This window comes from Salmo salar, chromosome 13 (assembly GCF_965601325.2).
Source record: "Salmo salar chromosome 13, fSalSal1, whole genome shotgun sequence".
Taxonomy (NCBI): domain Eukaryota; kingdom Metazoa; phylum Chordata; class Actinopteri; order Salmoniformes; family Salmonidae; genus Salmo; species Salmo salar.
In genome coordinates this window covers 91,000,371-91,017,557 of record NC_138303.1, presented here as the reverse complement: position 1 = coordinate 91,017,557, position 17,187 = coordinate 91,000,371, and the positions used below count along the sequence as shown (strand labels likewise).

The window sequence follows — 17,187 nt, the reverse complement described above, 5'->3', positions numbered from 1 at the left end:
TTGAGGACACAAGCTCAAGTACATATTAGAAATAATATGATAATACGAAAAATCAAATTTGTTTTTTTCCCCCTATTCAACAAAAGTGGGACAATAGTACTTGAAATACCTAAAATACTTTGTAAATATAGCAACAATCAAAATTTAAATAAGATTTCACATTTCTTCTAACTGTAAAATAAATATGATCATACTTAGTGACAGTACAATATTGGCACAATTTCATATAACTGACATAGACTTTCTCCTAAGCGTGATGTGATATAACTGACATAGACTTTCTCCTAAACGTGATGTGATATAACTGACATAGACTTTCTCCTAAACGTGATGTGATTTAACTGACATAGACTTTCTCCTAAACGTGATGTGATATAACTGACATAGACTTTCTCCTAAACGTGATGTGATATAACTGACATAGACTTTCTCCTAAACGTGATGTGATATAACTGACATAGACTTTCTCCTAAACGTCCACTGAGTGGCACAGAGACACCATTCAAATATGAGCAGACTCATTAGAACTTCAGCTTTAAGCATGAAGTGATTTTATCAGTCTATGACCAAGGGAAAGTGGTTGTCGTTCAAATCTATGAGATCATTTAGTATTTTTTCATGCTGAGAGCTTTAAATCCGGCTGAGAATATCACAGCGAGATGAAACCACAATTGTTGGATTTGCAAGACCCTTTCATGTAAATATGGGATAAATATGGGGTCTGAAACCTGACACTTCAAGTCAGCTCTGCTGAGAGACTGGTAGTGGAGAGCAAACCGATGGGGCTTTCTGGCACTAAGGCACGAGACCCTACGACATTCACAGAGCGCTCTGTAAACCAAAATGTTAGTCGGAACTGGTTCAGAACCCCAATATAGGGGACTTGACATCTATTAAACAAACAACCCCTTGAGCAGACTTCTTCAGCCAGCATGAATGAGCCAGCTCCAACTCCAACCCCGAGGAGAGGATATGAGAACTCTACAAAACACACTATAGGGGGTGATTATACACACGTTTTGCTCCTCCACTCCCCCCTCTCTATCTCTCTTCCTCCATGTATTTTTCTCTTTCTCCCTGTCTCTCTCTCTGTGTCTCCCTTTCTCTCTCTCCCTCCCTCCCTCCATTTTTCCATCTCCTTTAAAGCCTCAGTCGTTTATATCACATGGTGGTGGAATCCAGAGAGAGGGAATAGATAAAATAAATGCTGGGAGACACATTCCATTCAAACTGGCCTCGGCTGCTTCTCCCTCATTAGTTCCTTATTCCAGAGGACGAACAGAAGGAAACTGACAAGTCCCTCATGAACAGGGATATCAAAGGGAGACTCTTTAGAGCACAAGATGGCCCAGACGTCAGCCTCATCATCAAATAGGAGTCTCATTAGTGGAGGAACACAGCACATCACTGTCAGCGTCAAATAGACTGGAGGGAGACTCATTAGCATACAGGATGACATAGCAGGTCAGCTTAATCATCAAGCTGTATTAGTCCATTATACTCCACGCTGTGTTATTACTGACGGTGTCACAACACAGGGCTGTGGGATGTCCCTCTGTCAGGAGCATGGGAGTGTCACTGTGTCACTGTCAACTACCCAACGTTTTCAGGTACATGTGAACTCTGACCTGTGCTCATCTATCCAGGCAGTGGTAGGCCAGGTGTCTTCATGCTCTCCTCCCTCTGGAAACGCAAATGACAGAGCATATTCTAACCCACTTCTTTTCTGTTCCCTTCTCCTCTCACACTGCCTTCTGACCTCCTTCAGAAGGAGATATCTGGCACCCCAATGACCCAGCTACTGTATGGCTGAGAGAGTCTAAAGGCCAAACAAGGTCTGGACACGAGTCTATTATCTCAAGCCAATTTTATTCATTCACAAGCCCAACTAAACAAGCAGTCTTAGAAACAACAGTCCAGAAAAAAACGAAATTCAAAGGAGGAAAACATATACAGTACCACTCAAATGTTTGGACACATGTACTCATTCAAGGGTTTATCTTTATTAAATTGTTTTATTTACATTGTAGAATAATAGCGAAGACATCAAAACTATGAAATAACACATATGGAATCATGTAGTAACCAAAAAGTGTTAAACAAATCAATATATATTGTATATTTGAGATTCTTCAAAGTAGCCATCCTTTGTCTTGATGACAGCTTTGCACACTCTTGGCATTCTCTCAACCAGCTTCATGAGGTAGTCACCTGGAATGCAGTTCAAATTAACAGGTATGCCTTCTTAAAAGTTAATTTGTGGAATTTCTTTCCTTCTTAATGCATTTGAGCCAATCAGTTGTGTTGTGACAAGTTCAAGTAACAGACACATCTCAACATCAACTGTTCAGAGGAGACTGCGTAAATCAGGCCTTCATGGTTGAATTGCTGCAAAAAAAACACTACTAAAGGACACCAATAAGAAGAAGAGACTTGCTTGAGCCAAGAAACACGAGCAATGGACATTAGACTGGTGGTAATCTGTCCTTTGGTCTGATGAGTCCAAATGAGATTTTTGGTTCTAACCGCCGTGTCTTTGTGAGATGCAGAGTAGGTGAACAAATGATCTCTGCATGTGTGCTTGCCACTGTGAAGCATGAAGGAGGAGGTGGGATGTTGTGGGGGTGCTTTGCTGGTGACGCTGTAGTTGATTTATTTACAATTTAAGGCACACTTAACCAGCATGGCTACCACAGCATTCTGCAGTGATACGCCATCCCATCTGGTTTGTGCTTAGTGGGACTATCATTTGTTTTTCAACAGGACAATGACCCAACACACCTCAAGGCTGTGTAAGGGCTATTTGACAAAGAAGGAGAGTGATGAAGTGCTGCATCAGATGACCTGGCCTCCACAATCACCAGACCTCAACCCAATGGAGATGGTTTGGGATGAGTTGGACCGCAGAGTGAAGGAAAAGCAGCCAACAAGTGCTCAGCATATGTGGGAACTCCTTCAAGACTGTTGGAAAAGCATTCCAGGTGAAGCTGATTTACAGAATGCCAAGAGTGTGCAAAGCTGTCATCAAGGCAAAGGGTGGCTACGTTGAATAATCTAAAATCTAAAATGATTTTTTATTTGTTTAACACTTTTTTGGTTACTACATGATTCCATATGTTTTATTTCATAGTTTTGATGTCTTCACTATTACTCTACAAAGTACAAAATAGTAAAAATAAAGAAAAACCCTTGAATGAGTAGGTGTGTCCAAACGTTTGACTGGTACTGTATGTGTTTCTCTTGGGAAAGATTCCTATTTTAAGGCTGAGTGTTTACAGAGCATTCATTAAGGAGAATGTTGGCTGTTAAAAACATGGGAGGGAGGAAGGAGGAGGGAGGAGAAAGGAGGAGGGAGGGGTGGGACTGGGGGTAAGGCAGCTTAGCATCATGTTGTCACTCCAGGGATGCATAATCAGGATTTATTGGGGAACAAATCCTTTCCTGTAGGAACCTGCTTTTAATGGGCATCATTTACAGTATTATGGATTACTTAATTACAATACCAGATTTTGCATTAAGAAGAGGAATGGGAGTGTGATAGCAGGGTTGTCCTATAGGCAAGGCAGCTACACAAAGCTACTGTATGGTGTCTGAGAAGCCCTCTGGGCACAACAGCTGCACAGGTCTATTGTGTTGTACTTAATGGTCATCGGTTCTCTTGTCTGTTATTGTGCTGTGGGGTGCGAGAGACAAGACAATGTAGCATACTTCAAATACCTGTCCAAGTAGGGTGGGCAGAGCTATGGAGTGAAACACCTGAGTACAATCTGTTTGGTAAACAAGGGACCACTTTGAAGGGATGGTATGCAGCACAGCAGGCCTCTGGGCTATCATGGGCCTATTACCTCCAGCGTCCCTGTAATCTGGGATGCTAAGGAGGCCATGCACACTCACACACACACAAACACACACACACACACTCACACTCACACCAGCCCGGCTTGAAAAGGGGCATTGATTAGTGGATTTCCCTTTGTCATTAGCACTTCCTCAACACAATCCTGCTATGACACATATAGCTGATAATGGGCTGTTATCTAACATACTCATATCAGTGTTTCTCAAACACCATATGTCTTCATAACTCCATTATATTTACATTTTAGTCATTTAGCAGACGCTCTTATCCAGAGCGACTTACAGTAGTGAATGCATACATTTCAATTAATTTCATCAATTTAAAAAAGTTTTTTTTTTTTTTCAGTACTGGCCCCCGAGTACGTATGTTTCCTTGTTCATATAGCTAAGTACAGTTTTTTCATTCACAAACAAACAGAAGAGGCAAGGGGTTTGTGTATTGAGAGTGTGTATATATGTCAGAAATCCCTAACAGTGTTAGCAGATGATAAGTCATATCAATGTGGGAAAACCAGTCTGTACAAAAGCCTCACCTGTTCAAACTAGCTGTGCTGTTAATGGGACATCATTAGGCATCTCTCCACTGACCTGGGCCTCTTTCTACTGATCTCTGTGACCAGAGAGTGTGTGTTGACTGGTTGGTCAGCCCTTTTGACCAGTTGGTCAGCCCTTTTGACCAGCCCTTTTGACCAGTTGGTCAGCCCCTTTGACCGGTTGGTCAGCCCCTTTGACCGGTTGGTCAGCCCCTTTGACCGGTTGGTCAGCCCCTTTGACCGGTTGGTCAGCCCTTTTGACCGGTTGGTCAGCCCCTTTGACCGGTTGGTCAGCCCCTTTGACCGGTTGGTCAGCCCCTTTGACCAGTTGGTCAGCACTTTTTTTCACATTCCCCTCATGATTTACTCCTGAAGATTATGATCATAGCCTTATGACAACTATTTCTCTGTCACACTTTACATTTTAGTCATTTAGCAGACGTTCTTATCCAGAGCCACTTCCAGTTAGTGCATTCATCTTAAGATAGCTAGGTGGGACAACCACATATCACAGGCATAGTAAGTACACTTTTCCTCAATAAAGTAGGTATCTGCAAAGTCAGAGCTAGGAGGGTGTGCGTGTTGGGGGGGGGGGGTTCAAGTGCAAGTGTTCGTTCAGGAAAGTTGCTAGTCTTTTTTGGGGGGGGTCGAGGTGAGGAGAGGGATTATTTAAGATACTCTTTGAAAAGGTAGGGTTTCAGGTGCTTTCAGAAGATGGGAACACACACACACACACACACACACACACACACACACACACACACACACACACACACACACACACACACACACACACACACACACACACACACAGAGAGAGAGAGAGAGAGACACACACAACACAATATTTATCACATTGACTCTAAGGATAACACAGATAGTGGCAAAACTGGCACCCTGACAGGTGATTACCCAGCAGAAAGCACAGAGTCAGGGCACTAAAACAATATAATGAGGACATGGTCTCATTCTTAATATCTGGATCTCTGCTGATGTGAATGGCAGTGATTCATAAGTACACCTTTTTAAACAGCTAGGGCAATAAGAGCACTTCCTGTCAGCAGTCAGGCAATAAATCAGACAGGCTGCCTGGGTCAAGGACCAGTTTATGCCACATGGCCAGGCTTGCACACAATGTCAAAGGATGAAACAGATACCAAAGCATGATATTAAAGTGTATAGCCAAGTCAGTCTATACTCATCAACTTACCCCACCCATGCCATCTCTCACTCCCACACACAAGCACACACTCATGAACGCAAGCGCACAAAAAAAATACGCTATAATATTACAGGAACATCACTATTAAAATATAAAGTCAAAACCCAGGTCAACTAAGGTGAAATAGTGTTGTCTTTACCTGAACAAATGTGAATAAATCCGAGTAGAAAGTAAATACCCACAAAACGCGCAGGCATCATTCCAAAGCAGCAGAAGACGGAAACGAATTGTATTCAATCTAAATAATGAGTCTTTTCATAGATGTTCTGTTCTGTTTTCATAGATGTTATGTTTCCTTCTTCTGTTGAAATAGCCTACCACGCTGTCTTGCTCTCTCTTCTCTGTGCCTGTCCGCTGCGCTGGGGTAGCCTATGGTGAGAGCCAGTCACCGAATAACTCCGTGCGGGACGATTGGTATTTCTCTACACAAATACAATAATTTATTGATAGCTCATATCAAACCTCCCGGTCACATTATGCTGGTTGCCTACGAGATCGTTCACATAACTGGGATCTTCTCGGATCCGAGTGAGCTTCGTAAATCCAAGACTAAACGCTGAAGTTTTAGCAGAATTCATCTGTGATCAAATATTATTTTCACTTTGGCATAGTTTTCTTTCGTATGAGTGATATGGCAGAGTCCGAAATCCAAGCGTTCAACTTCAGTTTAGTAACTTTTCTGATTTCAGTAGCCTGTTTGAGGTTGTTTCTCTAAACTGCCAGGGCTCACCCGACTTCGTGCTTCTTGCGCTCAGTGAGGGTTGTATGTTGGTACTGTATGCGCCACTCTTCCCACTCCACGACGGGGTTTTCCATAGAGGATATTTTAACACGGGAAACCTACATTGAGTTTATTAGGCTACCTATTATGTTAGGCCTATGTTAGTTTACTCCAAAAGTGAATCTAAATCTAACACGAACGTTATTTTACTCAATTATGATTGCTGCCAGCCAAAGCTACTCGCATCCTGCTTAATTAGGCTACTTTGAGTAAATTTAATTTCAATTAAGTGTGTTTTGAATGATTATCTAACTATGCTAAATGTGTCTAACCAAATTGATAAAAAAAAATCTAATTCGTCTACCTGCTGAACAAAAAGTGATGAAAAAAAATGTTTTCCACATTTGTTCTCTACCCTAACAACAGCAGAAGAAAAGTGAAACAACAGTTAATTACGTCCCCTGTGTGGGTTTAATAAAGTGAACGGGATTGTTTGAAAGACAGGGTGCTGTTCCCTTACATCCTTCTATTCAATGTAAAGTCAAAGGGGCTGCACGACATCGTTTACCCCACTGGGAGACATAGATGTATTCAAAACGACCGTGTGAACCAAGGTCTCACACACGCCTAGGTGCCTGCATTTATGTGCCCTTTAAATCCTCGATTGGCTCGCTTGGGCACAAAATAGTATCTTAATAAGCCAATTAAAATTCACTTCTAAAGAGATTAGCCAGGAGCAGTGTTGCACTTCTCTAAATCATTAATTAAATCTATAAGAAGATTTGCAAATCGACCCAGGGACCTCTTTGTCTCACTATGCGAATGGCACATCAGACAGAATGACCATTCTATTTTCAAGTCCATTGCATGAATTTGAATGTAGGCTACTTCAAATGCATTGGAGTATTTTGGGGATCTAGGAATAGGCTACACTAAAAGCTCATTTTATATGAATACAAGCTTCAGGCTTTCATGTGATAAAAATGTGGCAAGCTGAGAAAATATTTAATAAATAAAACTAATTAAGATATATTTTTTTACTATTGATAAGTGTCAATAACGATACATATCTTTCCTGAGGGCTTCATGGGTTTATTGTCAGAACCGAACGAAGTGGAATCCCAACCTTTCTTTCTGGCTTGCTACATGACCAGCGCAAGCCCACCCTCTGCTGGCTGACTTGCAGGAATTCAGCACAAGAGGACATTCTCTTTCATGCCCTTTCGAGAAAAAAACCTAACAATCAATGGTTAGCTAATGCATCAAATGCAAAGTTGAAGTCCTGCCTCCCTACATGGTAACTCATATGACATTTTTTCGTGGCTGAGGGAGATGCCAGACTATCTTCATTTCTAGCCTACAATTCCTCAGAAGTATAAAAGCTTTGGTTCTGCAAAAGTACTTGACTAAGGAGACACGTATAATGTTTATGACTGACTGTTGGCATGTCCTGCAAGGTCCAAGCAATTATTCTCTCTCTCTCTCTCTCTCTCTCTCTCTCCGCTCTCTCTCTCTCGCTCTCGCTCTCTCTCTCTCTCTCAGCATTTCTCGTGCAGTGGGAGAAAGCCTTTGTTCCCTTCCAACAGATTCTGTTCTGCCTTCAACCCCTAATTGCTCTGAGTGTGCCACTGGTGGCCCAGCTGAATGCTTGCACGAGCGGGCCCAGTTCTGGAACCAGTACAACACACAGCAGCACAGACCAGCAGTAAAATATGGGCACTCACAGGCTAACCATCAGCGCATTCCTTTACAAACATTGAGTTTTCCTCTCTTTCACACAGACCACTCTCTCTCTTCACTCTCTCCCTCTCAAATAACATCAGTGACAACTGCTTGGTCCAGTAGAAGATGAATGCCTATCACTCTGGATACCCTTCCCCCTTGTTACCCTCTGTCTCCCTCAGGGATAAAGGAGGGATGGGGTCATTATTTGAAGGGGGTAAGGTAGTATTGTGCAGTCTTGCACAGGTGGGAATCATTCAAAACCTACACTACTTCACAGAGGATTTCTGGGTCAACTTTCTCCTTTTAAAACACAATAGGATCAGTGTCAATAAATGAAATGACATTATGTGAGTTGGTCATCAAATCCCCTTTATGAACAGAGGATAAAGTGTGCTTACTGATCACAGAGGATGTGGTGTGGAGGAGAGGAGGCCTCCCTCCAAACACATCGCAGTGCAGAAGAATCAACAGGTCGCCTACACAAACACCCAGAATCTCCCAGGGAGCACTGGGACTGTAGCGCCAGGCCAGCTGCCTAAACAAACGCTGCACAGCATGGCTAATGTGATTAATACGATGTAGAGGTCCACTAGGAGAGCTGACCGCACATGCGGACAGCAGGTGCTACACACATTTCAGAGTGCAGAGTTTATGATTTCTACGGTACATTTCACAGGTCCGCCAGGCCATCCAATGCATCTCCAAGACTAATGTAAGCACAGCAACAGATGGTACAAGTGAACACATAGAGAAACTCAAATATTATATCGGTTCGACAGTCATAAACAAAGGAGACATCAGCCAGAGGCATCACACAATGCCAAATATTGAAAATGATTGTTTTGCTACCCGAAGCTCCAGCTGTAAATTGGTTCAGAGCCAGACCAAACAAGACTGAAATCAAACACAAACTAAAACTGTCACTGATATTAATGAAGGAACAAATAACATTACGTGCTATCTCCATAGATACAAACAGCAACAAACACTGCATAGTTAGTGTTTGATAATTAGTGTACAATTACATAATTGCCTAGTTAATTCTGTATAATTAATGAATTATAAGTGATTGATGTTTTTTTTCTCTTTCACATAAACATGTCTATGGGGTCACCTTTGCCGTGACAAGTATCTCAGACAAAACAGATTTATCTGTGTGTAATGAACACAATGGGAGACAGAGAGCTGGATAGAGGCGCAGGGCGCAACAGGTGTTTATTGCAAAGGGCAACAGTACAGTCAGGGAAAAGGCTAGTAACATAGTCCGGGAGATCAGGCAATCGCTACATAACAGGAAATCCGATAGGCTTAAGTACAGGGAGGGAACAGGCAAAAAGTACAGGGAGGGAATAGGCAAAAACTATCATACACAGGAGGAGAAAATTGCAGAAAAAAAGAAAAAAAACCCCCCAGAGCTCAGAAAGACATGTCACAAAACAAACAATACCTCACAGTGACGGGGTGCAAAGAACTGAACTAAATAGTGTGTGATAACGACATACAGGTGTGTGAACAGGTGATTAGAATTCAGGTGATTGAGATCTGGAGAGTGAGCTGCATTCAGGGGATCTAGGTGTTTGAGAGTGTGAGCTGGAAAGTGGGCTGGAAAGTGAGCTACGTTCAGGGGATCTACGTGTTTGATGGTGTGAGTTGGAAGCAGACGTTACACTGTGTTTTCACACAGAAGAAGAACCATGCTTCTGAAATGTGTGCTGCACCTGCTGTTATGTTGGAAGCCACAAGCATGTGCAGTCAGCTCTCCTAGTGGACCTTTACATTGTATTTATCACATTAGCCAATTCCACAGTAACGTAAGAGACTCAGATTTTTCACTTTAAAATGTATGCCAAACAAAAAAAAACGTTTAAAAAAGTTTAAACAAACCATAAACTCTGGAAAATGACTACTTTGAACAATTTACATAGTAAATAAAAATATATAAAAAATGTACTCTAAAAATTGTGAAGACGCAAAGTTTACAAACTGAATTACGCTAACATCTCCCTCAGTTTTATTCTGTTACCAAACTTTGTATCTGCATAGTTCTTTCTGTAAATGTGTTTTTGTAAAAATTTCAGTGGAAATTGTTCAAAGTAGTCCTTGTGGATAGAATTCTTTACCTGCCTACCCATCTACACCACTCCGGCCAAACAGATTTTTATTCTCCACGATGAGTCTGGATTTGCCTCCTTCCCCTACAATTTCTAGAACGCAAACACATTCTGACTGTTCTGATTGGTCCCAGAACTGATGGGCTGGGGCCAGAGCCAGCCTACTTGATGATGTTATCAACTGGTCAGATTTGTTGGAGACCATCAAATCGCTGATTAATTTATTTTGTAACACGCCAATCATTTTTAAGTCACACAAATGACTTCTAGGGTGGCAGATTCAGACTGAATGTATATGGCGATCGATAGAGCAACGGAATTAAATTCAGGATGAGTCATAAGGCAATAGAGTTCTATGGTTTGTTAACCTTTGAAATCAATGGTTTTTGGTAAACATTTTAAAGTCAGAGTCACAGCGTAATTCTTTTGCCATGGAATTTCCCACATACCACTCCCTCCTTTCGACAGCTTTTTCTTTGTGTAGCTACCACTAACATACTGTCATGCCCTGATCTGTTTCACCTGTCCTTGTAATTGTCTCCACCCCCTTCAGGTGTCGCTTATTTTCCCCAATGTATTTATCCCTGTGTTTACTGTCTCTCTGCGCCAGTTCATATTGTATGTTTCCAAGTCAACCAGCGTTTTTCCCGTTCTCCTGCTTTATGCAGTCTCCTTTTTCTAGTCCTCCCAGTTTTGACCCTTGCCTGTTTCTGGACTTTGTACCCACCTGCATGACCATTCTGCCTGCCTTGACCACAAGCCTGTCTGCCACTCTGTACCTCCTGGACTCTGATCTGGTTTTGACCTTTTTGCCTGTCCACGACCATTCTCTTTCCTACCCCTTTGGATTAATACACATTGTAAGACTCAAACCATCTGCCTCCTGTATCTGCATGTGGGTCTCACCTTGTGCCTTGAGACATACAGAACCACCTGCAGGTGCTGCTAGCTATGTGTTTCTGACAAGAACATCTGGAATCCCCCCTATATCACGCATGTATTGCTGTCAGCTTTCTGTAAATAAGAAGCCCAGAGGTTTGCATTTCTCCTCTAAAATCACAGCCAATTCCTTTTCCTATACTCATCATAATCACAAGGACACCATGGAAACAAGCTCCTCATTCACAAAAGAAATGGAGGGCATTAGGAGTCAGACAATAAGTCAATGAAGCTAATGTACTTATCATGTTGGTTTCATTGGGGTTGGACTGTACTGTACATTACGCCAACATTAAACTGTACAATATTACATTGGTAACGCTCATGTACACAGGGGGCATAATCACTGATAGCTGTAATGGGTGGTGTTTGTTGGTGGTGTTAACTAGTCAATTTACATTCCAGTTTGTTTAAACTCCATTACTGAGTGTCTGTCACCAACACTATCAGCATCTTCTTTTTCCCTCTTTCATATTTCTCATATTCAAATCATTTCTTTATCACCCCCCTCCCTTTTGATTTCTCCGTCTTCCCTTTTTCCCATCCACCAACTCTCCCATTTTTCTCTCCCTCTCTCCCGCTCTCTCCCATTCATCAGCCCCATTCAACGCAGAGCGCAGAACTCCAGTCGCTCAGGGTCATACACGCAATGAGAATGTGAAATATGACAAAGAGCCTTCATATTCTCTATCCTACAGCACATCTGGGACTACTGATGCACAAACCATGCTGCTTTTCTCATCCTTTCCCTCTCTCTACGTTTCTCTTCTCTGCAAATTGACAAACTGAGTGCCGCTGTGATGTTCCTATCAATCGTGATGCGTGTTGGCCAGGCAGGTACAACCATAATTCACTCTCTCTCTCTATCTCTCTTGTGCTGTTGACTTAGTAGGTACAAGGACGACTAGAGCACTCAGCCCTTCTTGAGAGGAGTGCCATATGATGCAATTCAGTTTTTTCAATTAAGCAAATCAAACATTATAATATAGGTATACTATATATACAGGTAACTGTCAAAATAAAGGAAACATCAACATACAGTTTCTTAATAGAGCGTTGGACCACCACAAGCCGCCAGAACAGCTTCAATGCACCTTGGCATAGATTCTACAAGTGTCTGGAACTATTGGAAGGATGGGACACCATTCTACCATGAGAAATTCTATAATTTGGTGTTTGTCGGATGCCACTCCAGAATGTCCCATAAGATTTCAATTGGGTTTAGATCTGGTGACTGAGACGGCCATGGCATATGGCTTACATTGTTTTCGTGCTCATCAAACCATTCAGTGACCACTCGTGCCTTGTGGATGGAGACATTGTCATCCTATGGGGGCATAGCCATAGCAGCCAAAAAGAATGACCTGCCTAGCATTCTTATACATTACACTAATTGCTTCATTATCTCAGGAACCACAGCTGTGTGGAAGCACCTGCTTTCAATACACAGTTGAAGTTGGAAGTTTACATACACCTTAGCCAAATACAATTAAACTCAGTTTTTCACAATTCCTGACATTTAATCCTAGTAACAATTCCCTGTCTTAGGTCAGTTAGGATCACCACTATTTTAAGAATGTGAAATTTCAGAATAATAGTAGAGAATGATTTATTTCAGCTTTTATTTCTTTCATCACATTCCCAGTGGGTCAGAAGTTTACATACACTAAATTAGTATTTGGTAGCATTGCCTTTAAATTGTTTAACTTGGGTCAAACGTTTTGGGTAACCTTCCACAAGCTTTCCACAATAAGTTGAGTGAATTTCAGCCCATTCCTCCTGACAGAGCTGGTGTAGCTTGATTGTTTTATTTTATATTTATAGTTTTTGTGTTTTTTGCTTGCTTATACTGTATATTTTGTAGGTTAACTATGTATTTTTACTATGTTTTGTAACTTTCTCCACATCGTTGTTTTAAATGAGAATGAATTCTCAGTGAACTTACCTGGCAAAATAAGGAGTAAATAAATGATCTATGAACATAAAAGGCTGCAGTGTCACGATAGTTGTGTTAGAATCATGAACAAGGCTGTGAAATATGGTCATGACCCGTATTCAAGCTGTGATCTTTATCAAATTCCAATCTCTTCCGTGCAGCCTGAAAGTGCAGTTTTTAACTGTCTAAGGCCGCAGGAGAGAAGGCTTGGGGAAAGGAGAGAAACTCTTAATCAATTTGCTTATTTGCTCTATGACGGTACCTCCCATGACAGTGAACCTTTACAATAATATATTAAAGGAAAGGGAGAGAAGATTGAATTATGTTGCCTTTGGAAGGAGCACTCGAGGTCCGTGGCCAATAATGAACTGGCATCCAGTGATATTATAGTCCCTGCCTGCTGGAACACAATCTGCTACCTGGGACTGTTTGGGTCCCAGTCATGGCTTTGAATTTAAATAATTCTTGGAGATATTAAAGCACATTAGTTTAATTTCCTATTGGCCAGTGGCCCCTTTGGGCTAGTTTCCACAGATTGATAGAAAAGACAGTTTCCTGTAATCATTTAGATCCTAGTTACACAGGAATGTGGTTTGTGCTGACCCTTGATAACTTTGAACGTTTGGGTCATAAACTAACATTTTTAACAAGCTCCATTGTGATTTGGGTAACGATTTTCTATGCAATTTTATGACAATAATGGTATCTGTCGCATTGGGTGGTATGCTACCCCCTGTTTATTATACTAAACTTTAAACTATACTTATACATACTAATTTGCTTTCTGAATTGTAAACATTGAGCTCATCATACAGTATACCCAATGTCGATTTATCCAGACTAGAGTTTCTAAAATCATATACTGACTCTGTTGGTCTTCAGTACATTTCTGACCTGAATGTAAAGAATGTACTTTTTAAAATTGCTAACAGAAGATACACTATATAGAGAGTACCAGTCAAAAGTTTGGACACAACTACTCATTCAAGGGTTTTTCTTTATTTTTACTACTTTCTACATTGTAGAATAATAGTGAAGATAATAGTGAAGACATCAAAACTATGAAATAACACACATGGAATAATGTAGTAACCAAAAAAGTGTTAAACAAATCTAAATCTATTTTAGATTTTAGATTCTTCAAAGTAGCCACCCTTTGCCTTGATGACAGCTTTGCACACTCTTGGCATTCTCTCAACCAGCTTCATGAGGAATGCTTTTCCAACAATTATGAAGGAGTTCCCACATATGCTGAGCACTTGATCACTCTGCGGTCCAACTCATCCCAAACCATCTCAATTGGGTTCAGGTCAACTGATGCAGCACTCCATCAATCTCCTTGATGACCTACGATTAAGATTATCCTACCAAGGGGACATCAAAAACTGTCACATCTTATGTTTCACCGAGATGTGGCTGAACGACAATATGGACAATATAGAGCTAGCGGGATTTTCCATGCACCGGCAGAACAGAGAAGCTACCTCTGGTAAGATGAGGGGTGGGCGTGTGTGTCTATTTGTCAATAACTGCTGGTGCGCGATGTCTAATATTAAAGAAGTCTCGAGGTATTGCTCGCCTGAGGTAGAGAACCTTATGATAAGACGTAGACCACACTATCTACCAAGAGTGTGCTCATCTATATTATTCAAAGCAGTCTATTTACCACCACAGAACGAAGCTGGCACTAAGACCGCTCTCAACCAACTCTATAAGGCCATAAGCAAAGAACAAAATACTCACCCAGAAGTGGTGCTCCTAGTGGCCGGGGACTTTAATGCAGGCAAACTTAAATCAGTTTGACCCAATTTTTACCAGCATGTCACATGTGCAACCAGAGAAAAAAAATCCTAGACCACCTTTACTCCACACACAGAGATGCATACAAAGCTCTCCCCCACCCTCCATTTGGCAAATGTGACCATAATTCTATCCTCCTGATTCCTGCTTACAAGCAAAAACTAAAGCAGGCAGTACCAGTGACTTGCTCAATACGGAAGTGGTCAGATGATGCGGCTGCTACACTACAGGACTCTTTTGCTTGCATAGACTCGAATATGTTCCGGGATTCATCCAATGGCATTGAGGAGTACACCACCTCAGTCATCGGCTTCATCAATAAGTGCATCAACAACGTCATCCCCACAGTGACTGTACGTACATATCCCAACCAGAAGCCATGGATTACAGGCAACATCGAGCTAAAGGCTAGAGCTGCCACCTTCAAGGAGCGGGAGACTAATCCGGATGCTAATAAGAAATCCCGCTATGCCCTCAGACGAACCATCAAATAAGCAAAGCATCAATACAGGATTAAGATTGAATCCTACTACACCAGCTCTGATGCTCATCGGATGTGGCAGGGCTTGAAAACTATTACGGACTACAAAGGGAAATCCATATGCTAGCTTCCCAGTGACGCGAGCCTACAAAACTAGCTAAATACCTTTTATGCTCGCTTCGAGGCATGCTACACTGAAGCACTCACATCGGTAGCCATGAAGTGCTTTGAAAGGACGGTCATGGCTCACATCAACAGCATCCTCCCGGATACCCTAGACCCACTCCAATTCACATATCGCCCCAACAGATCCACAGATGACGCAATCTCAATCGCACTCCACACTGCCCTTTCTCACCTAGACAAAAGGAACACCTATGTGAGAATTCTGTTCATTGACTACAGCTCAGCGTTCAACATCATAGTGCACACGAAGCTCATCACTAAGCTAAGGACTCTGGGACTTAACACCTCCCTCTGCAACTAGATCCTGGACTTTCTGACGGGTCGCCCCCAGGTGGTAAGAGTAGGCAACAACACATCTGCCACGCTGATCCTTAAAACTTGGGCCTCTCAGGGGTGTGTACTTAGTCCCCTCCTGTATTCCCTGTTCACCCATGACTGCGTGGCCAAACACGACTCCAACACCATCATTAAGTTTGCTGACGACACAAAAGTGATAGGCCTGATCACAGACAACAATGAGACGGCCTATAGGGAGGAGGTCGGAGAACTGGCAGTGTGGTGGCAGGACAACAACCTCTCCCTCAATGTGAGCAAGACAAAGGAGCTGATCGTGGACTACAGGAAAAGGCGGGCCGAACAGGCCCCCATTAACACCGACGGGGCTGTAGTGGAGCGGGTCATGAGTTTCAAGTTCCTTAGTGTCCACATCACCAACGAACTATCATGGTCAAAACATACCAAGACAGTCGAGGAAGAGAGCACAACAAAACCTTTCCCCCCCTCAGGAGACTGAAAAGATTTGGCATGGGTCCCCAGATCCTCAAAAGCTTCCACAGCTGCATCAACGAGAGCATCCTGACCAGTTGCATCACTGCCTGGTATGGCAACTGCTCTTCATCTGACGTTAGGCGCTACAGAGGGTAGTACGAACGGCCCAGTATATCACTGGGGCCAAGCTCCCTGCCATCCAGGACATATACAATAGGCGGTGTCAGAGGAAAGCTCATAAAATTGTCAGACTCCAGTCACCCAAGTTATAGACTGTTTTCTCTGCAACCGCACGGCAAGCGGTACCGGAGCGGTACCTTTTGGTCTAGGACCAAAAGGCTCCTCAACAGCTTCTAGCTCCAAGCCATAAGACTGCTGAACAATTAATACAATCATCACCGGACAATTTACATTGACCCCCCCCCCCCCCGCCTCCCTTTTGTACACTGCTGCTACTCGCTGTTTATAGTCACTTCACCCCTACCTACATGTACAAATTACCCCAACCAACCTGTAGCCTCGCACACTGATCGGTACCGGTGCCCTCTGTATATAGCCTCGTCTTTGTTGTTCTTATTGTGTTACTTTAAGGGCTTGTAAGTAAGCATTTCACGGTAAAGTCTACACTTGTATTCGGCACATGTGACAAATAAAGTTTCATTTGATTTGACTAAGCGCAAACCAGATGGGATGGCGTATTGCTGGGGTAGCGATTCTGGTTAAGTGTGCCTTGAATTCTAAATAAATCACAGACAGTGTCACCAGCAAACCACCCCAACACCATCACACCTCCTCCATACTTCATGGTGGAAACCATGCATACGGAGACCATCCGTTCACCTACTCTGCATCACAAAGACACGGTGGTTCTCTGTGGCAGAGGTAATTCTGGGTCTTTGTGAGACGC

General features: G+C 42.4%; 1 protein-coding gene across 3 annotated transcripts in view; it reads right to left on the bottom strand.

Annotated features, from left to right (window-relative positions):
- The window catches only part of LOC106568094 (roundabout homolog 1), a 261,979-nt gene that overhangs the window by 155,301 nt on the left and 89,491 nt on the right, over window positions 1–17,187 (bottom strand). Inside the window, exon 1 of one of the 3 annotated variants that reach the window (XM_082960438.1) lies at window positions 5,753–6,414. The exons of the other annotated variants lie outside the window; for them this stretch is intronic. Within the exon in view, the coding sequence (XP_082816564.1) occupies window positions 5,753–5,813 (61 nt within the window). The 5' untranslated portion in view covers window positions 5,814–6,414. Of the gene's footprint in view, window positions 1–5,752; window positions 6,415–17,187 lie in introns of those variants that run through there. 3 annotated transcript variants of the gene reach the window in all.